The sequence below is a fragment of the Lonchura striata genome, chromosome W (assembly GCF_050655825.1).
Source record: "Lonchura striata isolate lonStrDom1 chromosome W, ASM5065582v1, whole genome shotgun sequence".
NCBI lineage: Eukaryota > Metazoa > Chordata > Aves > Passeriformes > Estrildidae > Lonchura > Lonchura striata.
In genome coordinates, this window is record NC_140743.1 from 42759506 (window position 1) to 42783062 (window position 23557).

At 32.9% G+C, this 23557-nt stretch overlaps 1 protein-coding gene across 5 annotated transcripts; it reads right to left on the reverse strand.

Moving 5' to 3' along the window:
• Positions 1-126: 126 nt before the first annotated feature.
• Positions 127-20767, reverse strand: LOC110484131 (methyl-CpG-binding domain protein 2). Of its 5 annotated transcripts, none has more exons than XR_014952680.1 (8): positions 20441-20767; positions 18138-18297; positions 15759-15896; positions 11730-11820; positions 9828-10005; positions 9112-9141; positions 4023-4155; positions 127-613 (listed from the first exon to the last, which is right to left on the reverse strand). XR_014952680.1 is itself a non-coding variant. In XM_085571432.1 (8 exons), the coding sequence occupies exons 1-7, from the start codon at positions 20551-20553 to the stop codon at positions 4033-4035; spliced, it is 840 nt and encodes a 279-aa protein (XP_085427558.1). In that variant the 5' UTR covers positions 20554-20767; the 3' UTR covers positions 127-613; positions 4023-4032. The 5 variants fall into 5 exon arrangements, 3 of the variants coding, with proteins under 3 accessions (XP_085427558.1, XP_085427559.1, XP_085427560.1); XM_085571432.1 differs by having other exon boundaries at positions 4023-4162; XR_014952681.1 differs by lacking the exon at positions 9112-9141.
• Between the last annotated feature and the right edge of the window lie 2790 nt (positions 20768-23557).

The following is a 23557-nucleotide window of genomic DNA, read 5'->3' on the forward strand; positions in this document are numbered from 1 at the left end:
TTCCCCGTTTTTTCCTCAATTTTTTCCCCATTTCCCCCAATTTTTCCATCAAAAATTCCCATTTTTCCCCCAATTTTCCCAATTTCCCCCATTTTCCCCCCAAAAATTCCACATCGCCAAAAAAAATCCCAAATAAATCCATTTATTTCTCTTTTATTTCCCTGATTTTTTCATTTTCCATCTCTCCTAGAAAAAAAATTAAAATTAAAATTTTTTTATTTTTTATTTCCAAAATTTTGGGGATTTTTTTTTTTGCTTTTTTCCACCCCAAAATTCCGGAATTTAAAAAAAAAAACCCAAAAAAAATTAATTTTTTTTCTTTTTTTAACGTGAAATTTTCCACTTTTAAACCCCAAAAAAATTAAAATAAATTGAATTTTTAATGGTCATTTTTATAATTTTTTTTTTTAATATTTATAATTATTTACACCCGGAAAAAAAAAAAATAAAATTTTCTTTTAAATTTAAATTTTTTTTTTTTTCTTTTTTTTGGTTAAAAAAAATGGAATTTTTAGAATTCCAAAATTTCGGGCCAAAAAATGCCCGAAATGGGTCAAAAAGTGCCAAAAATGGAGAATTTTGCAGCCGTTTTTTTGCTTCGCTTTTCCTGGACCTGAAAAAGAAAAAAAAATTGAATTTTTGGAGGAATTTTGGACCAAAAAATTGGGGGAAAAATTCAAATTTTTTTCGCAATTTTATTCCAAAATTTTCTCGATTTTTTTCCCCAATTTTTCCCTTAAAATTCCCGTTTTTTGCCCCAAAAATTCCCATTTTTTAACCCAAAGATTCCCAATTTTTAACCCAAAAAAATTCAAAATTTTCCCCCAAAATTCCCAAATTTTTCCCAAAAAATTCCTGATTTTCCCCCAAAAATTCCACATTTTTACCCAAAAAATTCGATTTTTTTCATAAAAATGTCAATTTTTATCCAAAAAATTCCCAATTTTTACCCAAAATTTCCCATTTTTAACCCAAAAATTCAAATTTTCACCCCAAAAATTCCCATTTTTAACCCAAAAATTCCAAATTTTTCCCAAAAAAATTCGCATTTTTAACCCCCAAAATTCCCGTTTTTAACCCCACAAAATTCCCAATTTTTAACCCAAAAATTCCCAATTTTTTCCTCCCAAAAAATTCCCATTTTCCCCAAAAAATTTCCATTTTTTCACCCAAAAAATCCCAAATATTTACCCAAAAAAATCCACATTTTTCACCCAAAAAGTCCCGATTTTTAAACTCAAAAAAATTCCAAATTTTTAACCCAAAAATTCCCATTTTTAGTCATTTTTTCTCCAATTTTTCCTTCAAAAATTTGAATTTTTTCCCCATTTTTTGTCCAATTTTTTCCCAATTTTCACCAGATTTTCCCCAAATTTTCACCCCATTTTTTCCCAATTTCCCCAAAATTTTTCCTTCAAAAATTCGATTTTTTTCCCCATTTTTTTCTCAGTTTTTTCCCAATTTCCCCAAAATTTTTCCTTCAAAAATTCATTTTTTTCCCCATTTTTTCCCAATTTCCCCCAAATTTTCCCCAATTTTTCCTTCAAAAAATGCGAATTTTTCCCCATTTTTTGCCCAATTTTTTGCCATTTTTCACCCAATTTTCCCCCAATTTTTCCTCCAAAAATTCGAATTTTTTCCCCATTTTTTCCCAATTTCCCCCAAATTTTCCCCAAAATTTTTCCTTCAAAAATTCGAATTTTTTTCCCCATTTTTCACCCAATTTTTCCCAATTTTTCCTCCAAAAATTCGAATTTTTTCCCAATTTTCCCCCAAATTTTCCCCAAATTTTCCTTCAAAAATTCGAATTTTTTCCCCATTTTTTGCCCTAATTTTTGCCATTTTTCACCCAATTTTCCCCTCCAAAAATTCAATTTTTTTCCCCATTTTTCCAATTTTTTCCCCATTTTCCCCAAATTTTCCCATTTTTTCCCAATTTCCCCAAAATTTTTCCTTCAAAAATTCGAATTTTTTTCCCCATTTTTTTGTCCAATTTTTTGCCATTTTCCACCCAATTTTCCATCCAAAAATTCGAATTTTTTCCCCATTTTCCCAATTTTTTCCCAATTTTCCCCAAATTTTCACATTTTTTCCCAATTTCCCCCAAATTTTTCCTTCCAAAATGTGAATTTTTCCCCATTTTTCACCCAATTTTTTGCCATTTTTCACCCAATTTTTCCTCCAAAAATTCAATTTTTTTCCCATTTTTCCAATTTTTTCCCCATTTTCACCCAATTTTCCCCAAATTTTCCCCAATTTTTCCTCCAAAAATTCGAATTTTTTCCCCATTTTTTGCCTGATTTTCCCCAAATTTCCACATTTTTACCCAATTTCCCCCAAATTTTCCCCAATTTTTCCTTCAAAAATTCGAATTTTTCCCCATTTTTGCCATTTTTCACCCAATTTTTCCCTCCAAAAATTCGATTTTTTTCCCCATTTTTCCAATTTTTTCCCAATTTCCCCCAAATTTTCCCCAAAATTTTTCCTCCAAAAATTCGAATTTTTTCCCCATTTTTCACCCAATTTTTTCTCAGTTTTTTCCCAATTTCCCCAAAATTTTTCCTCCAAAAATTCGAATTTTTTTCCCCATTTTTCACCCAATTTTCCCCAAATTTTCCTCCAAAAATTCGAATTTTTTCTCAATTTTCCCCAAATTTCCCCCAAATTTTTCCTTCGAAAATTTGAATTTTTTCCCCATTTTTTGCCCAATTTTTTGCCATTTTTCACCCAATTTTTCCCTCCAAAAATTCGATTTTTTTCCCCATTTTTCCAATTTTTTCCCAATTTCCCCCAAATTTTCCCCAAAATTTTTCCTCCAAAAATTCGAATTTTTTCCCCATTTTTCACCCAATTTTTTCTCAGTTTTTTCCCAATTTCCCCAAAATTTTTCCTCCAAAAATTCGAATTTTTTTCCCCATTTTTCACCCAATTTTCCCCAAATTTTCCTCCAAAAATTCGAATTTTTTCTCAATTTTCCCCAAATTTCCCCCAAATTTTTCCTTCGAAAATTTGAATTTTTTCCCCATTTTTTGCCCAATTTTTTGCCATTTTTCACCCAATTTTTCCCTCCAAAAATTCGATTTTTTTCCCCATTTTTCCAATTTTTTCCCAATTTCCCCCAAATTTTCCCCAAAATTTTTCCTTCAAAAATTTGTATTTTTTTCCCCATTTTTCACCCAATTTTTTCTCAGTTTTTTCCCAATTTTCCCCAATTTTTCCTCCAAAAATTCGAATTTTTTCCCAATTTTCCCCCAAATTTTCCCCAAATTTTCCTTCAAAAATTCGAATTTTTTCCCCATTTTTTGCCCAATTTTTTGCCATTTTTCACCCAATTTTTCCTCCAAAAATTCAATTTTTTCCCCATTTTCCCAATTTTTTCCCAATTTTTTCCCCAAATTTCCACATTTTTTCCCAATTTTCCCCAAATTTTCCCCAAAATTTTTCCTTCAAAAATTCGAATTTTTTTCCCCATTTTTCACCCAATTTTTTCTCAGTTTTTTCCCATTTTTTCCTTCAAAAATTCGAATTTTCCCCCATTTTTTGCCCTAATTTTTGCCATTTTTCACCCAATTTTCCCTCCAAAAATTCAAATTTTTTCCTCATTTTTCCAATTTTTTCCCAATTTTCCCCAAATTTTCCCATTTTTTCCCAATTTCCCCAAAATTTTTCATTCAAAAATTCGAATTTTTTCCCCATTTTTTGTCCAATTTTTTGCCATTTTCCCCCAATTTTTCCTCCAAAAATTCAATTTTTTTCCCATTTTTCCAATTTTTTCCCCATTTTCACCCAATTTTCCCCAAATTTTCCTCCAAAAATTCAAATTTTTTCACCATTTTTTCCCCATTTTCCCCAAATTTTCACATTTTTCCCAATTTCCCAAATTTCCCTTCAAAAATTCCAATTTTTCCCCAATTTTCCCCTCCAAAAATCCAATTTTTCCCCCATTTTCCCCCCATTTTTCACCCGATTTTCACCAAATTTTTTTTCCCAATTTCCCCTGAATTTCCCCCAATTTTTTTTACCTTTTATTTTTCACGCCTCCTGGTCGTTTTTCCGGGAAAATTCCGGAATTTTTCCGCACTCGAAATTCCTGGAAAATCCTTCGGCCATCAGCGCCTCCTCCAGCCTCTTCCTCACCTGCTGCACTCGCTCCTCCTGTTTCCTGACCAAAATCCCAGTTTTTTCACCCAAAAATACCAATTTTTTACCCCCCAAAAATTCAATTTTTCATTAAAAAAAAAATTCCGATTTTTCCCCCCAAAATTCCCTTTTTTTTCCCTGAAAAAATCCGTTTTTTTCGCTCAAAAATCTCATTTTTTCCTCCAAAAAAATCGATTTTTTTTACCCAAAATTTTCAAAATTTTGGTGAAAAATATTCACATTTTTAACCCTAAAAATACCCATTTTTTACCCCTAAAAATTCAAATTTTTCCCCCCAAAAATACAAATTTTTCCCCAAAAATTTCAATTTTCTTGCCCAAAAATTAGATTTTTCTCCTGAAAAATCCAATTTCTTCACCCCAAAAATTCCCATTTTTCAACCCAAAAAAATCCCCAATTTTTGCTAAAAATTCCCATTTTTTACCCCAAAAAAACCCCAAATTTTTACCCCAAAAATTCCCATTTTCCCACCTAAAAATTCAAAATTTTCACCCAAAAATGCCCATTTTTCCCCCAAAATTTTCACTTTTTTCCCCAAAAATTCCCATTTTTTCCCCCAAAAAAATTTGATTTTTTTTTCCCCAAAAAATTCCCGTTTTTCCCCTAAAAATTCAAAATTTTCCCAAAAAAATTCACATTTTTCCCGCAAAATTCCAATTTTTTTCCCGCAAAAATTGATTTTTTTTCCCCAAAAATTCCAATTTTTTTCACCAAAATAATTTGGTTTTTTTTTCCCAAATATTGCAATATTTTCCCCAAAAAATTCCCATTTTCCCCCCAAAATTCGAATTTTTTAGGAAAAAAAAATCAAATTTATGACAAAAAAATTGGAATTTTTTTGAAAAAAAAATGGTAATTTTTGACCAAAAAATTTGGATTTTTTAGGGGAAAAATAGGAATTTCTGACCAAAAAAAATGGAATTTTTTGACCAAAAAAGTCAAATTTTTTGATGTAAAGTGGTAATTTGTGAGCAAAAAAATTGAATTTTTTGGTGAAAAATGTGAATTTTTCACCAAAAAATATGAATTTTTTTGGGAATAAATTTTAATTTTTTGGGCTTAAAAAACCGTTTTTTTGGCAGAAAAAAATCGAACTTTTTGGCAAAAAAAATTGGAATTTTTTTGTGAAAAAAATCGAATTTTTTGGCCAAAAATCCAATTTTTCGGGGAAAAAAAAATCGCCAAATATTTGGAATTTTTTGACCAAAAATGACAACTTTTGGGGGAAAAAAATTCGCATTTTTTGGCAAAAAAAATCAAATCTTTTAGCAAAAAAAATCAAATCTTTTAGTAAAAAAAATCAAATTTTTGGAGAAAAAATTAATTTTTTTGCCGAAAGAATCCAATTTTTGGGCAAAAAAATTTGAATTTTTTGGGCTAAAAAATCGAATTTTTGGACTGAAAAAAGGGGATATTTTGGTGATAAAATATCGGGTTTTTTTTTTGACCAAAAAAATTGGAATTTCTTGACCAAAAAATAAGATTTTTAAGGGAAAAAGTCGAATTTTTGACAAAAAAGTAGAATTTTTGGCCAAAAAAATCCGAATTTTTTGGGGAAAAAAATCAAAGTTTTTGTCAAAAAAATCGAATTTTTAGGAAAAAAAAAAGGAAATTTTTGGGGATAAAAAAATGGCAATTTTTGACCCCAAAAAATTTGATTTTTTTTGAGAAAAAAAGTGGATTTTTTGATGAAAAAGGGGAATTTTTGGAGGCTAGAATAGAATTTTTTGGGGGAAAAAATCGAATTTTTTAGCAAAAAATGGTAATCTTGGATGATGAAAAATGGCAATTATTGACAAAAAATTAGATTTTTTTTGCAAATAATGGTAATTTTTGACAAAAAAATTGGACTTTTTTTGGAAAAATATTGGATTTCTATAGAGAAAAAAATCGAATTTTTTGGTGAAAAAAAATTGAATTTTTTGAGAAAAAAATCGAATTTTTGGACCGAAAAAAGGGAATTTTTTGGCGAAAAAAATCAGAATTTTGAGCAAAAAATGGGATTTTTTGGCGCTAAAACATCGGATTTTTTCGGGGTAAAAACCGACATGTTCAGTGAAAAGAGTGGAATTTTTTGGGTGTAAAAAATGCAATTTTGGGACTCACCGGATGTCGTCGTCGGTGACCACGAAGGCCCTGCAGAGGGGTTGGGATGTGTTGAGCCAAATTCCCGGATTTTGGGGTAAAAATGGGAATTTTTGGCAAAAAAATGGGAATTTTTTGGGAAAAAAAAATTGGAGATTTTTGGGGTAAAAATGGGAATTTTTGTGGAAAAAAAATTGGAGATTTTTGGGGTAAAAATGGGAATTTTTGTGGAAAAAAAATTGGAGATTTTTGGGGTAAAAATGGGAATTTTTGTGGAAAAAATTGGAATTTTTTGACAGAAAAATACGATTTTTAAGGGAAAAAAATAGATTTTTTTTGACAAAAAAAGTGGAATTTTTAGCTAAAAAAAATCTGAATTTTTTGGGGAAAAGAATCGAATTTTTGACCAAAATAATCGAATTTTTTAGCAAAAAATGGTAATGTTGGATGATGAAAAATGGCAATTATTGGCGAAAAATTCGAATTTTTTTTGCGAATAATGGTAATTTTTGACCAAAAAAATTGGACTTTTTTTGGAAAAATATTGGATTTTTTGAGAAAAAAAAATCGAATTTTTTGGTGAAAAAAAATTGAATTTTTTGGTGAAAAAAATCGAATTTTTGGACCGGAAAAAGGGAAATTTTGGCGAAAAAAATCAAAATTTTGAGCAAAAAATGGGATTTTTTGGCGCTAAAACATCGGATTTTTTCGGGGTAAAAACCGACATGTTCAGTGAAAAGAGTGGAATTTTTTGGGTGTAAAAAATGCAATTTTGGGACTCACCGGATGTCGTCGTCGGTGACCACGAAGGCCCTGCAGAGGGGTTGGGATGTGTTGAGCCAAATTCCCGGATTTTGGGGTAAAAAATGGGAATTTTTGGCAAAAAAATTGGAGATTTTGTGGAAAAAAAATTGGAGATTTTTGGGGTAAAAATGGGAATTTTTGTGGAAAAAAAATTGGAGATTTTTGGGGTAAAAATGGGAATTTTTTGGGAAAAAAAATTGGGGATTTTTGGGGTAAAAATGGGAATTTTTGTGGAAAAAATTGGAATTTTTTGACAGAAAAATACGATTTTTAAGGGAAAAAAATAGATTTTTTTTGACAAAAAAAGTGGAATTTTTAGCTAAAAAAATCCAAATTTTTTGGGGAAAAAAATCGAATTTTTTAGCAAAAAATGGTAATCTTGGATGATGAAAAATGGCAATTATTGGCGAAAAATTCGAATTTTTTTGCGAATAATGGTAATTTTTGACAAAAAAAATTGGATATTTTTTGGAAAAATATTGGATTTCTTTAGAGAAAAAAAATCGAATTTTTTGGTGAAAAAAACCGAATTTTTGGACCGAAAAAAATCAGAATTTTGAGCGAAAAAATGGGATTTTTTGGCGATAAAACATCGGATTTTTTCGGGGTAAAAACCGACATGTTCAGTGAAAAGAGTGGAATTTTTTGGGTGTAAAAAATGCAATTTTGGGACTCACCGGATGTCGTCGTCGGTGACCACGAAGGCCCTGCAGAGGGGTTGGGATGTGTTGAGCCAAATCCCCGGATTTTGGGGTAAAAAATGGGAATTTTTGGCAAAAAAATGGGAATTTTTGTGGAAAAAAAATTGGAGATTTTTGGGGTAAAAATGGGAATTTTTTGGGGAAAAAATTGGGGATTTTTGGGGTAAAAATGGGAATTTTTGTGGAAAAAATTGGAATTTTTTGACAGAAAAATACGATTTTTAAGGGAAAAAACTAGATTTTGTTCACAAAAAAGTGGAATTTTTAGCTAAAAAAAATCCAAATTTTTTGGGGAAAAGAATCGAATTTTTGACCAAAATAATCAAATTTTTTAGCGAAAAATGGCAATTATTGGCGAAAAATTCGAATTTTTTTTGCGAATAATGGTAATTTTTGACCAAAAAAATTGGACTTTTTTTGGAAAAATATTGGATTTTTTGAGAAAAAAAAATCGAATTTTTTGGTGAAAAAAATTAGATTTTTTGGTGAAAAAAATCGAATTTTTGGACCGGAAAAAGGGAAATTTTGGTGAAAAAAATCAGAATTTTGAGCGAAAAAATGGGATTTTTTGGCGCTAAAGCATCGGATTTTTTCGGGGTAAAAACCGGCATGTTCGGTGAAAAGAGTGGAATTTTTTGGGTGTAAAAAATGCAATTTTGGGACTCACCGGATGTCGTCGTCGGTGACCACGAAGGCCCTGCAGAGGGGTTGGGATGTGTTGAGCCAAATCCCCGGATTTTGGGGTAAAAAATGGGAATTTTTGGCAAAAAAATTGGAGATTTTGTGGAAAAAAAATTGGAGATTTTTGGGGTAAAAATGGGAATTTTTTGGGAAAAAAAATTGGGGATTTTTGGGGTAAAAATGGGAATTTTTGTGGAAAAAATTGGATTTTTTTGACAGAAAAATACGATTTTTAAGGGAAAAAAATAGATTTTTTTTGACAAAAAAGTGGAATTTTTAGCTAAAAAAATCCGACTTTTTTGGGGAAAAAAATCGAATTTTTTAGCAAAAAATGGTAATCGTTGATGATGAAAAATGGCAATTATTGGCGAAAAATTCGATTTTTTTTGCGAATAATGGTAATTTTTGATAAAAAAAATTGGAGTTTTTTTGGCAAAATATCAGATTTTTTGAGAAAAAAAAATCGAATTTTTTGGTGAAAAAAATCGAATTTTTTTGTGAAAAAAATCGAATTTTTGGACCGGAAAAAGGGAAATTTTGGCGAAAAAAATCAGAATTTTGAGCGAAAAAATGGGATTTTTTGGCGCTAAAAGATCAGATTTTTTCGGGGTAAAAACCGGCATGTTCAGTGAAAAGAGTGGAATTTTTTGGGTGTAAAAAATGCAATTTTGGGACTCACCGGATGTCGTCGTCGGTGACCACGAAGGCCCTGCAGAGGGGTTGGGACGTGTTGAGCCAAATCCCCGGATTTTGGGGTAAAAAATGGGAATTTTTGGCAAAAAAATGGGAATTTTTGTGGAAAAAAAATTGGAGATTTTTGGGGTAAAAATGGGAATTTTTTGGGAAAAAAAAATTGGAGATTTTTGGGGTAAAAATGGGAATTTTTTGGGGAAAAAATTGGGGATTTTTGGGGTAAAAATGGGAATTTTTGTGGAAAAAATTGGATTTTTTTGACAGAAAAATATGATTTTTAAGGGAAAAAACTAGATTTTTTTTGACAAAAAAGTGGAATTTTTAGCTAAAAAAAATCCGAATTTTTTGGGGAAAAGAATCGAATTTTTGACCAAAATAATCAAATTTTTTAGCGAAAAATGGCAATTATTGGCGAAAAATTCGAATTTTTTTTGCGAATAATGGTAATTTTTGACCAAAAAAATTGGACTTTTTTTGGAAAAATATTGGATTTTTTGAGAAAAAAAAATCGAATTTTTTGGTGAAAAAAATCGAATTTTTGGACCGGAAAAAGGGAAATTTTGGCGAAAAAAATCAGAATTTTGAGCGAAAAAATGGGATTTTTTGGCGCTAAAGCATCGGATTTTTTCGGGGTAAAAACCGACATGTTCAGTGAAAAGTGTGGAATTTTTTGGGTGTAAAAAATGCAATTTTGGGACTCACCGGATGTCGTCGTCGGTGACCACGAAGGCCCTGCAGAGGGGTTGGGACGTGTTGAGCCAAATTCCCGGATTTTTCTCCACGGCCGCCGAGTTCTGCCCCGTGATGGGAGCGGAGCCGCTGTGCAGGGCGCTGGCCACGGCCGAAAGCAACGACTCCGTGCTGGCTCCGGGGCCGACTCCTGCAAAAAATTCCCAAATTTTCATCAAATCCCAAATTTCCTAAAATTAGGATTTTTGTCCCGGTGAAAATCCCATTTTTTTCCGCGAAAAAATGGTGTTTTTCGGGTGAAAAAACGAGTTTTTTCGCCCGAAAAATGCGATTTTTCGTCTTCAAAAATTCAATTTTTCTCACCAAAAAAACTCAATTTTTCCACCAAAAAATCCAATTTTTCCTCAAAAATCCTCAATTTTTTTCTCCCAAACACTTGATTTTTCCTCAAGAAAAATTCTAATTTTTTTCCCCAAAAAACCATTTTTCCCACTTTTCTGGCCAAAAAATCCTGATTTTTTAACCCCAAAAAATCCCTTTTTATCTCAAAATAATCCCAATTTTCCTGCCAAAATTCCCATTTTTTTCTCAAAAGAATTCCGATTTTTTACCCCAAAAAATCCCATTTTAGCTGAAAAAAAAAATCCCATTTTTCCTTCCAAAATTCCCATTTTTCTCCCCAAAAATTCCCTTTTTTAATACCAAAATTTGCATTTTTTCCCACTAAAAGTTGCTTTTTCTCCCCAAAAAAACCCAATTTTTTCCTCAAAAAATGCCATTTTTCCCCCCAAAATTTGCATTTTGCCCCCAAAAATTTTCCTTTTTTCCTCAAAAAAATTCCACTTTTTTTCCCCAAAAAACATCACTTTTTTTTCCCAAAAAACCACTTTTTTCCCACTTTTCTGGCCAAAAAAACGCCATTTTTTTCTCAAAAGAATTCCAATTTTTTACCCCAAAAATCGGTATTTTATACCCAAATATTCCCATTTTTACCCACTATTTTCCCACCCAAAAAAAACACTTTTTCCCCAAAATATTTTTTTTCCTAAAAAAAAACAAATTTTGCGCCAAAATTCACATTTTTTTCCTCAAAACAATTCCCATTTTTCCCCAAAAAAATCGCTTTTTTTCCCCAAAAAATTAAATTTTTCCCAGCAAAAATTCCTGTATTTCCTACCAAAATTTCCCATTTTTTATTTTAAAAATTTCCATTTTTTTTTAACCCAAAAACTTCCCGTTTTTTCTCCAAAAATTCCCATTTTTGGGGCCAAATTCGAGGATTTTCCCCCCAATTTTCCCCCATTTTATTCTCATTTTTCACCCAATTTTCCCTCAATTTTTCCTTCAAAAATTTGAATTTTCTGCTCATTTTTCCCCCATTTTTTCTTCATTTTCCCCCAAATTTTCCCTTCAAAATTTTGATTTTTTTTGCCCATTTTTGGCCCAATTTTTCCCCATTTTTTTCTCATTTTTCACCCAATTTTTCCTTTAAAAATTCGAATTTTTTTCCCAATTTGTCCCCATTTTATTCTCAATTTTCCCTATTTTTCCCCCAAATTTTTCCCATTTTATTCTCATTTTTTCTTCATTTTTCCTTCAAAAAATTTGAATTTTTGGCCCATTTTTGTTTCACCCAATTTTTCCTTTAAAAATTCGAATTTTTTTTCCCAATTTTTCCCCATTTTATTCTCAATTTTTCCCCCAAATTTTCCCCATTTTATTCTCATTTTTTTTCTTCATTTTTCCTTCAAAAAATTTGAATTTTTGGCCCATTTTTTGCCCATTTTTCGCCCATTTTTCAGCCAATTTTTTCCCGATTTTCACCAAATTTTCACCCAATTTCCCCCCAATTTTTCCCCAATTTTTCCCCAATTTTTGCCCAATTTTCCCTGTTTTTACCCCATTTTTCCTCACCTTGAAGCCCTTTGGGCAGCTCCATGCATTTGATGATTTCTTCACTCACATCTGAAGCGCTCAGGCCCTGCAGCCGCTTCTCCCAAAAAAGCTGCCAAAAAAATTGGGAATTTTTAACCAAAAAATCCAAATTTTACCCCAATTTTTTCCTGATTTTCATTCCAAGTTTTCCCCAATTTTTCCTGATTTTTTCCCCAAGATTTTTTGATTTTTGTCACATTTTTAACCCAATTTTTCATCCAAAAATCCGAATTTTTTTTACCCAATTTTTCCCAAATTTTCCCCCCAAATTTTCCCATTTTTTCCAATTTTTTCTTTATTTTTCCTTATTTTTATCTTAATTTTTCCCCAATTTTTCCTAAATTTTTTCTACATTTTCTCCTTAATTTTACCCAATTTTCCCCAATTTTTCCCTGATATTTTCCCAATTTCACCCCAATTTTACCTGGTTTTTTTTCCATTTTTTTGCCAATTTTCCCCCAATTTTCCCCATTTTATTCCAACTTATCCCAAATTTTTCCCTAATTTTCCCCCAAAATTTTCCTGATTTTTTTCTCTATTTCCCCCATTTTTTCCTCATTTTTTCTTAATTTTTCCTTATTTTTTTCCTATTTTTTTCCCAATTTTCCCTCCAATTTTTCCTCAAATTTCCCCCAATATTTTCCAAAATTTTTCCCATTTTTCCCCCAATTTATCTTAAATTTTTCCTAATTTTTTCCCATTTCCCCCCAAAATTTTTCTTGTTTTTTCTCTAATTTGTCTCCAAAGTTTCCCAAATTTTTCTGGATTTTTTTCCCATTTTTTTTCTTTTTTTTTTAAATTTTTTCCCCAATTTTTCATCATTTTTTCCTAATTTTTCCCATTTTTTTCTAATTACTCCCCAATTTTTCCCAATTTTTTTTCCCAATTTTTTTCCCATTTTTTAATCCAATTTTTCATAATTTTTCCCACAAATTTTCCCCCAATTTTCCCATTTTATTCTCATTTTTTTTTCATTTTTCACCCAACTTTTCCCCATTTTTCCCTTCAAAAAATCGAATTTTTTTGCTCATTTTTCCCCCAAATTTTCTCCCAATTTTTCCTCATTTTTTTTCCTAAATTTTCCTCATTTTTTTCCCTTATTTTTTCCCATTTTTATTCCATTTTTTTGCCATTTTTCCTATTTTTTTCCCAAAATTTCCCAATTTTTCCCCAATTTCCCCAACTTTTTCTCTAAATTCTCCCCCATTTTTTCCAAATTTTCCCAATTTTTCCCATTTTTCTCCAATTTTTCCCCAGTTTTCCCCCCATTTTCTCCCATAATATTCTTATTTTTTAATCCAATTTTTTCCCAATTTTTCCCTCAAAAAATTCAAATTTTTTCCCCATTTTTCATCCGGTTTTCCCCCAATTTTTCCCTCAAAAAATTCAATTTTTTTCCCATTTTTCATCCGTTTTCCCCCATTTTTTCACCGTTTTTCCCCCAATTTTTCCCTCAAAAAAATCAAATTTTTTTCCCATTTTTCATCCATTTTCCCCTCAATTTTCCCCTCAAAAAATTCAATTTTTTGCCCATTTTTCATCCGTTTTCCCCCATTTTTTCACCATTTTCCCCCCAATTTTTCCCTCAAAAAAATCAAATTTTTTTCCCATTTTTCATCCATTTTCCCGCCAATTTTTCCCTCAAAAAATTCAATTTTTTTGCCCATTTTTCATCTGTTTTCCCCCCAATTTTCCCCTCAAAAAAATCAAATTTTTTTCCCATTTTTCATCCGTTTTCCCCCCAAATTTTTCCCTCAAAAAATTCAATTTTTTTGCCCATTTTTCATCCGTTTTCCCCCATTTTTTCACCATTTTCCCCCCAATTTTTCCCTCAAAAAATTCAATTTTTTTGCCCATTTTTCATCCGTTTTCCCCCATTTTTTCACCGTTTTTCCCCCAATTTTTTCCTCAAAAAAATCAAATTTTTTCCCCATTTTTCATCCGTTTTCCCGCCAATTTTTCCCTCAAAAAATTCAATTTTTTTGCCCATTTTTCATCCGTTTTCCCCCATTTTTTCACCATTTTCCCCCCAATTTTTCCCTCAAAAAAATAAAATTTTTTTCCCATTTTTCATCCGTTTTCCCGCCAATTTTTCCCTCAAAAAATTCAATTTTTTTGCCCATTTTTCGTCCGTTTTCCCCCCAATTTTTTCCTCAAAAAAATCAAATTTTTTCCCCATTTTTCATCCGTTTTCCCGCCAATTTTTCCCTCAAAAAATTCAATTTTTTTGCCCATTTTTCATCCGTTTTCCCCCATTTTTTCACCGTTTTTCCCCCAATTTTTCCCTCAAAAAAATCAAATTATTTTCCCATTTTTCATCCATTGTCCCCCCAATTTTTCCCTCAAAAAATTCAATTTTTTTGCCCATTTTTCATCCGTTTTCCCCCATTTTTCCCTCAAAAAAATCAAATTTTTTTCCCATTTTTCATCCGTTTTCCCGCCAATTTTTCCCTCAAAAAAATCAAATTTTTTGCCCATTTTTCATCCGTTTTCCCCCATTTTTCCCTCAAAAAAATCAAATTTTTTCCCCATTTTTCATCCGTTTTCCCCCCAATTTTTCCCTCAAAAAATTCAATTTTTTTGCCCATTTTTCATCCGTTTTCCCCCATTTTTTCACCGTTTTCCCCCCAATTTTTTCCTCAAAAAAATCAAATTTTTTCCCCATTTTTCATCCGTTTTCCCCCCAATTTTTCCCTCAAAAAAATCAAATTTTTTGCCCATTTTTCATCCGTTTTCCCCCATTTTTTCACCGTTTTTCCCCCAATTTTTCCCTCAAAAAAATCAAATTTTTTGCCCATTTTTCATCCGTTTTCCCCCATTTTTTCACCGTTTTCCCCTCAATTTTTCCCTCAAAAAATTCAATTTTTTTGCCCATTTTTCATCCGTTTTCCCCCATTTTTTCACCATTTTCCCCCCAATTTTTCCCTCAAAAAAATCAAATTTTTTTCCCATTTTTCATCCGTTTTCCCGCCAATTTTTCCCTCAAAAAATTCAATTTTTTTGCCCATTTTTCATCCGTTTTCCCCCATTTTTTCACCGTTTTTCCCCCAATTTTTCCCTCAAAAAAATCAAATTTTTTTCCCATTTTTCATCCGTTTTCCCCCCAATTTTTCCCTCAAAAAATTCAATTTTTTTGCCCATTTTTCATCCGTTTCCCCCCATTTTTTCACCATTTTCCCCCAATTTTTCCCTCAAAAAAATCAAATTTTTTTGCCCATTTTTCATCCATTTTCCCCTCAATTTTTTCCTCAAAAAATTCAATTTTTTTGCCCATTTTTCATCCGTTTTCCCCCATTTTTTCACCATTTTCCCCCCAATTTTTCCCTCAAAAAAATCAAATTTTTTCCCCATTTTTCATCCGTTTTCCCGCCAATTTTTCCCTCAAAAAATTCAATTTTTTTGCCCATTTTTCATCCGTTTTCCCCCCAAATTTTTCCCTCAAAAAATCAAATTTTTTCCCCATTTTTCATCCATTTTCCCCTCAATAAATTCAATTTTTTTGCCCATTTTTCATCCGTTTTCCCCCATTTCTTCACCGTTTTCCCCCCAATTTTTTCCTCAAAAAAATCAATTTTTTTCCCCATTTTTCATCCATTTTCCCCCCAATTTTTCCCTCAAAAAAATCAAATTTTTTCCCCATTTTTCATCCATTTTCCCCTCAATTTTTTCCTCAAAAAATTCAATTTTTTTCCCATTTTTCATCCGTTTTCCCCCATTTTTTCACCGTTTTCCCCCCAATTTTTTCCTCAAAAAAATCAAATTTTTTTCCCATTTTTCATCCGTTTTCCCCCCAATTTTTCCCTCAAAAAAATCAAATTTTTTCCCCATTTTTCATCCGTTTTCCCGCCAATTTTTCCCTCAAAAAATTCAATTTTTTTGCCCATTTTTCATCCGTTTTCCCCCATTTTTTCACCGTTTTCCCCCCAATTTTTTCCTCAAAAAAATCAAATTTTTTGCCCATTTTTTGTCCGTTTTCTCCCCAAATTGTGGGAATTTTTAACCCCTTACCTGCCGTGGCTGCTCGCTCAGTCTCTGCGGGTCGCTCCTGACTTTGTTCCCCGGGTGATTCGTGATTTTCGTCACCGGCTGCTTAAAAATGGAGGCGGTCTGGCGGATGGGGAGAGTCGTGTTCAGGTCGGGTTTGCCCTGGAAAATTTGGGAAAAATTTGGGAAAAGTTAGGAAAAAATTTGGGAAAAAATTGGGAAAAAAAACCGGGAGAAATTTGGTGGAAATTTGGGGAAAAAAGGAGGAAAAACGGGCAAAAAATGGTAAAAAATCGGTTAAAAAATAAGATTATTATGGGGGAGAATTGGGGAAAAATCGGGAGAAATTTGGGGGAAAAAAGGAGGAAAAACGGGCAGAAAATCGGTTAAAAAATAAGATTATTATGGGGGAAAATTGGGGAAAAAAGGAGGAAAAATGGCAAAAAATCGGTTAAAAAATAAGATTATTATGGGGGAAAATTGGGAGAAAGTTGGGGAAAAAAGGAGGAAAAACCGGCAAAAAATCAGTTAAAAAATAAGATTATTATGGGGGAAAATGGGGAAAATTGGGGGAAAATTGGGAGAAATTTGGTGAAAAGTTGGGGAAAAAAGGAGGAAAAACCGGCAAAAAATCAGTTAAAAAATAAGATTATTATGGGGGAAAATTGGGGAAAAATCGGGAGAAATTTGGGGGAAAAAAGGAGGAAAAACGGGCAAAAATGTCAAAAAATCAGTTAAAAAATAAGATTATTATGGGGGAAAATTGGGGAAAAAAGGAGGAAAAATGGCAAAAAATCGGTTAAAAAATAAGATTATTATGGGGGAAAATTGGGAGAAATTTGGGGGAAAAAGGAGGAAAAACGGGCAAAAAATGGCAAAAAATCGGTTAAAAAATAAGATTATTATGGGGGAAAATTGGGAGAAATTTGGTGAAAAGTTGGGGAAAAGAGGAAAAAACAGGCAAAAAATGGCAAAAAATCAGGTAAAAAATAAGATTATTATGGGAGAAAATGGGGAAAATTGGGAGAAATTTGGTGGAAATTTGGGGAAAAAAGGAGGAAAGATGGGAAAAAATGGGCAAAAATTTTCAAATTTTGAAGGAAAAATTGTGGGGAAATGAAGAAAAAATGATAATAAAATGGGAGAAATTTGGGAAAAAATGGGGAAACTTGAGGGCAAATTGGGAAAAAAATGGGGAAAAATTGGATAAAAATTGGATTAAAATGAGATAAAATTTGAGAAAAAAATGGGGAAAAAATTGGGGAAAAGTTGGAAAAAATTGACAAAAAATTGGGGGAAAACAAGCAAAAAATGGGCAAAAAATTCGAATTTTTGAAGGAAAAATTGGGGGAACATCAGGTGAAAAATGAAGAATAAATGGGAATAAAATGGGAGAAAATGGGAATAAAATTGAGGGGAAACTGGGGAAAAATTGGATGAATATTTGGGGAACAAAGGGCAAAAAATGGGCAAAAAAATTCAAATTTTTGAAGGAAATATTGGGGAAAAAATGAAGAAAAAATGAGAATAAAATGGGGGAAACTTGGGGGAAATTGGGGAAAAATTGGGAACATAATTAAAATATATAAAATAATAAAAAATTTGAATTTTTTGAGCAAACCTTGTTTGTGTTGAGGGTGTCATTGAGGGGAAAAAAAGGCGGGAAAATCATGAGGGGGGAAAAAAGGCGGGAAAATGTTTCATGAGGGGAAAAATTAGGAGAAAAATTTGGAATAAATTGGATTAAAATGGGATAAAATTGGGAAAATTGGGGAAAAATTGGGGGAAATTTGAGATAGCTGGGGGAAAAGATAAAAATTGGGGGAAAATGGGAAAAAAATTGGATTAAAATTGGATTAAAATGGGATAAAAATTGAGCAAAAACTGAGGAAAAATGGGACAAAATTGGGAAAAAATGAGAAAAATTAAGGAAAAAGTGGGGAAAGTTTGATATAAAAATGGGGGGAAATTGGGGAACAATTTTGGAAAAATTGGGGGGAAATTGGGGAAAAGTGAGAAAAAATAAGGAAAATTGAGAACAAAATAGGGAAAATTTGATATAAAAATGGGGGGAAACTGGGGAACAATTTTGGAAAAATTGGGGCAAAATTGGATAAAATTGAGAAAAAATGGGGAAAATTGGGGGGAAAATTGGGGAAAAATTGGGGAAAATTGGGGAAAAATTTGGAAAAAATTGGGATAAATATGGGGGAAAAATTAGATTAAAATTTGATTAAAATGGGATAAAAATGGGAAAAAAATTGAGAAAAAATTGAGAAAAAATGGGAAAAAAATGTGAAAAATTGTGGGAAAATTGGGGAAAAAATGGGGAAAATTGGGGAATAAATCAGGATTAAAATAATATTAAATAAATGATAAAGAATTGGAATTTTTGGAGCAAACCTTGTTGGGGTTGAGGGCGTCGTTGCGCAGTTTCTGTTTGTTCTTCTGCAGCTTGCTGGGCATCATCTTCCCCGTGCGGAAATCAAAGGAGCTCAGGTCCACCGAGTTCCCCAGGTACCGAGCCAGCTGCGGTTTGCTGCGGAATTTCTTCCCACTCGGGCTAAAAAATTAAAATATTGGGAATTATTGAGGAAAATATGGGAAAAGACCAAAAAAAAATCGGGATTTTTGGTGAAAAAACGGAGAAAAAAGGTGAATTTTTGGCGATTTTACGGGGTTTTTTTGGAGGAATAAATTGAATTTTTGCAGATTTTTTTGGGGATTTTGGAGGGAAAAAATTGAATTTTTCACGGATTTTTTTGGGGAATTTTTAAGGGATTTTCAGGGATTTTTTCAATTTTTTTACAGAATTTTTGTGAATTTTTTGTTTTATTTTTATGGACTCCTTGGCGAATTTTTTCAATGATTTTTGGGGATTTTTTTGGGGATTTTCTCAGAATTTTTAACTAAATTATTGGGATTTTTGGGGGAATTTTTCAGGATTTTTTCAGAATTTTTTGACAACTTTTTGAGAATTTTAACCAAATTTTTAGGGAATTTTCTGAGAATTTTTTGTGGATTTTGTCGGAACTTTTTGAGATTTTTTGGATAATTTTTTGGGAATTTTTTCAGGGATTTTTGGACATTTTTTTTGAGAAATTTTTGCTGAATTTTTGTGGAGTTTTTGGGGAATTTTTTTGGGATTTTCTGGAAGGAGCTCAGGTCCACTGAGTTCCCCAGGTACCGAGCCAGCTGTGGCTTGCTGGGAATTTCTTCCCACTTGGGCTGGAAAATTAAAATATTTTGGGAATTTTGGGATTTATTGAGGAAAATATGGGAAAAGACAAAGAAAAAAGGGATTTTTGGTGAAAAAAACTGAGAAAAAAGGTGAATTTTTGGCAATTTTACGGGGGATTTTGGAGGAATAAATTGAATTTTTGGAGGATTTTTTGCGTATTTCTGTCAGGTTTTAATGGGAATTTTTAGAGAATTTTTGGGGATTTTTTGGGATTTCTAGAGAATTTTTTAGGGTTTTTTTCAGAATTTTTACGGATTTTTTGTGACTTTTTCAGGATATTTACGCAATTCTTGGAGTTTCTTTTAGAATTTTTAGAGAAGTTTTTGGGATTTTTGGGGGATTTTTTGAGAATTTTTAGAGAATTTTTTAGAGAATTTTTTGAGAATTTTTACGAAGTTTTTGGGATTTTTTTTACAATTTTTGGGATTTTTTTGAGATTTTTTTACCAGATTTTTCAGGGATTTTTTCCAAATTTTGTGTCAATTTTTAAGGAATTTTTTGTGACTTTTTAAGCATTTTTTGAGAATTTTTAGAGATTTTTTTGGGATTTTTTTTAGGAGGTTTTGGGGACATTGTGGGGATTTTTTTGAGGATTTTGGGGATTTTAAAGAATTTTTAGGGGATTTTGGGGGATTTTTTTAGGGATTTTTTGAGAATGGGAATTTTATGAGGCAAACTGAGGGATTTTAGGAGAGCAAAATGGAAATTTTGGGGAGAAATGAGAATTTAGGGGATAAAATTGGAATTTTAGATAAAAACGAGAATTTGGAGGAAAATAGGAATTTTAGGGGATAAAAGGGGAATCTTAGGTTAAAAATAGAAATTTTGGGTGAAAAATTGAAAGTGTGAGGGATAAATGGGACTTTTAGGTTAAAAATGGACATTTTTAGGTAAAAAAATGAGGATTTTAAGGGGATAAATGGGAGTTTTAGGTAAAACGTGAGAATTTAGGGGGATAAAATGAGGATTTTAGGGGGGAAAATGGAGATTTTAGGGCATAAAATGGGGAATTTTAGGTACAAAATGAGAATTTAGGGGGGAAAAGGAAATTTTAGGTCAAAAATGAGAATTTAGGGGGGTAAAATGGGGATATTAGGGGGAAAATGAGGATTTTTATGTACAAAAATGCGGATTTTCGGGGGTAAAATGGGGATTTTTAGGGCGGGGGGGGGGAAATGGGCATTTTGACCCAAAAAAATGGAAATTTTTGGGGGAAACCTGAGAGTTAAGGAGGGAATATATGAATTCAGGTGGCTAAAATGAGAATTTTAGGGGAAAAAACCCAAATTTTAAGCAAAAAAACCTCTAAAATTCCCTTTAAAACCCCGACCCGGAATCACCTCCCCCCCCCCCCCCCCCCCGCCGCTTTTCCCATCGCGCGCCTTCAAAAACCCCCTCAAAAAAAATAAAAAAAAACCCCAAACCCCCTCAAATACCAACTTAAAGCTTAAAAAACCCCGCATACCTAAAATAATAAACATCGCTTTTCCCCGCGCTTAAACCGGATTTTCGGATCACTTCTTCCTTCTTCCAGCCGGGCGGTAACGCCGGGCAATCCGTTCTGCCGGGTTTCTCCATAATCGCTTCGAAAACTTTTAGAAATCCGATTTTTCGATGGGTTTTTTGGTTTTTTTTTTTGCCGTTTCTATTTGATTTGGGTTTCTCCCGTCGGCTCGGGTGGTTTCGGTGAAGGTTTGGAGGCGTTTTTGGCGGCGTTTTTGATTTTTTTAATTTTCCTGGGGAGACGTTTCGGTGTTGTCGCGTCGTTCCCCCCCCCCCTCCCCCCCCTTCCTTTGCGAAGGGGCGGGGCGGTGATGGCGGAGGGCAAAGGGGAAGGGGAAAGGGAAGGGGAGGGGCGGAATGGCGGAAAGGGAGGGAGGAGAGGAAGAAGAGAACGTGAGGGGGAAGAGGAAGGGGGGGGCAAGCGGTGGAAAACGGTGGGAAAGGTGAAAGGATGGTGGAAGGGGGAAAGGGGAAGAATGAGGGGGGGGGAAAATGGCGGGAAGGGCTGAGGGGGAAACGTGAGGGGGGAAAAGGCGGGAAACGTGAGGGGGGAAAATGTGAGGGGGAAACGTGAGGGGGGAAATGGTGGGAATTGCTGAGGGGGGAAAATGGAGGGAAATGTGAGGGAAACGTGAGGGGGGGAAATGGTGGGAATTGCTGAGGGGGAATCCATAGGGGGAAAAAAAGGCGGGAAACGTGAGGGGGAAACGTGAGGGGGAATTGAGGGGGGAAAAAAGGCGGGAAACGTGAGGGGGGATTGAGAGGGCAAAAAAGGCGGGAAACGTGAGGGGGATCCTGAGGGGGAAACGTGAGGGGAAAAAAGGCGGGAAACGTGAGGGGGGGGGAAAAAAAGAGGATTTTGAGGGGAAAAAAGGGGGATTTTTACCCAGAATATGGGAATTTTTGGGGAGAAATTGGGATTTTTTTTCGGAAAATTTGGAATTTTTTGAGGGAAAAATTGGAATTCATTTTTTGGGGAAAAATTGTTTTTTTTTTTAGGGAAAACTTGGAATTTTTTGAGGGAAAAATGGCAATTTTGGGGGCAAAAATGGGAATTTTAAAGGGAAAAATAGGAATTTTTTTGGGGGAAATTGGGATTTATTTGGGGGGGGGGGGAATTGGGATATTTTTTAGGGAAAAAATGGGCAGTTTTGGGGAAAAAATTGGGAATTTTAAAGGGAAATACCAGATTTTTTTGGGTGAAAAAATTGGACTTTTAAAGGGAAAAATTGGTATTTTTTTGGGGACAAAATGGGATTTTTTTGGGGACAAAATTGGGATTTTTTTGGGGACAAAATTGGGATTTTTAGGGGAAAAATTGGAATTTTTGGGGAAAAATTGGGAATTTTTTTTGAGGGAAAAAAAATTGGGATTTTTTTGGGGGAAAAATTGGGATTTTTTGGGGGGAAAAAATGGGAATTTATAGAGGAAAAAATGGGAATTTATAGAGGAAAAAATGGGAACTTGGGGGAAAAATTGGGAATTCATTGAGGGGAAATTGGAATTTTTTTGGGGAAAATTGGGATTTTTGGGGAAAAATTGGGAATTTTTGGGGGGAAAATTGGGAGTTTTTTGGAGAAAAATTGGGAATTTTTTGGGGAAAAATTGGGATTTTTTGGGGGGGAACATTGGGAATTTTTTTGGGAAAAATGGGAATTTTGGGGGGAAAAATATTTTAATTTTTTGGGATTTAATCCTGATTTTTTTTTTTTTTCTTTATAGGAATTGGAAGATGAAAAATCCAAGGAAAAATTGTCTGGAAAAGCCAAAATTTTGGGAATTTTTGGTGTTGTTGGAAATTTCAATGAAGGTTTTCGGGGCGGGTTGAAAATGGTGGAAAAAAACAGAAAAAATAATAAAAAACCAGCAAAAAACCACAAAAATTTGGGAATTTTGGAGGATTTTTTTGGGAGTTTTCGGGAAAATAGTTGGGATTTCTTAGGGAATTTTCGGGATATTTTTTGGGGAAATTTTTTTAGGATATTTTAGGGAATTTTCGGGATATTTTGGGGAGATTATTTTGGAAATTTCTGGGATTTTTTGGGGGGAATTTTTGGGAATATTTTTGGGAATTGAAGGAAAAAATTTGGGATATTTTTTTGAATTCTTAGGGAATTTTTTTGGCATTTTTGGGGAATTCTTGGGATTTTTTTTTTTTTTTTTTTGGGAATTTTTGGGGGAATTTTTACAGGAAAATTTTGGAATTTTAGGGGGATTTTTTTGGGAATTCCAGGAAGAAATTTGGGGAATTTTTGGGGATTTTTTAAATGGAATTTTGGGAGAATCATTTGGAATTCTTTTGGGAATTTTCAGGGGAATTAAAGGGAAAAAATGGGATTTTTTGGGGATTTTGGGTGGGAATTTTTGGGATTTTTGAGTGGAAACTTCAGGAATTTTGAGATTTTTATATTTTAATAATTTTATTTTGGGTTTTTTTTGGGAATTTTGGAGTTTTTCGCCGCTTTCCTCTTCTTCTCTTCCACCACGAATCCGCCGGAACCGCTGGAATTTTTTTTTCCCTTTTTTCCCCAATTGTTCTTCATTTTTCCCCCATTTTTCCTTCAAAAATTCCAATTTTCCCCCATTTTTTCCCAATTTCCCCCCAATTGTCCCCATTTTTTCCCCCATTTTTATTCCAATTTTTTCCCCAATTTCCCCCCATTTTTTTCCAATTTCCCCCCCATTTTTCCTTCAAAAATTCAAATTTTTTGCCCACTTTTTCCCAAATTTTCCCCCATTTTTTTTCCATTTTTATCCCAAATTTTCCCAATTTTTTTTCCATTTTTATTCCAATTTTCCCCCAATTTTTTCCCAATTTTCCCCATTTTTATCCCAATTTCCCCCCAATTTTTTCCCAATTTTTTCCTTTAAAAATTCAAAATTTTTCCCATTTTCCCCACAAATTTTCCCCACTTTTCCCAAGTTTTTATCCTTATTTTCCCCCATTTTTATCCCAATTTCCCCCCAAATTTTCCCATTTTTTCCCCAATTTTTTCCCATTTTTTCCCCAAAATTTTCCCCATTTTTATTCCAATTTTTTCCCCATTTTTCCTCAAAAAATTCGAATTTTTTGTCCATT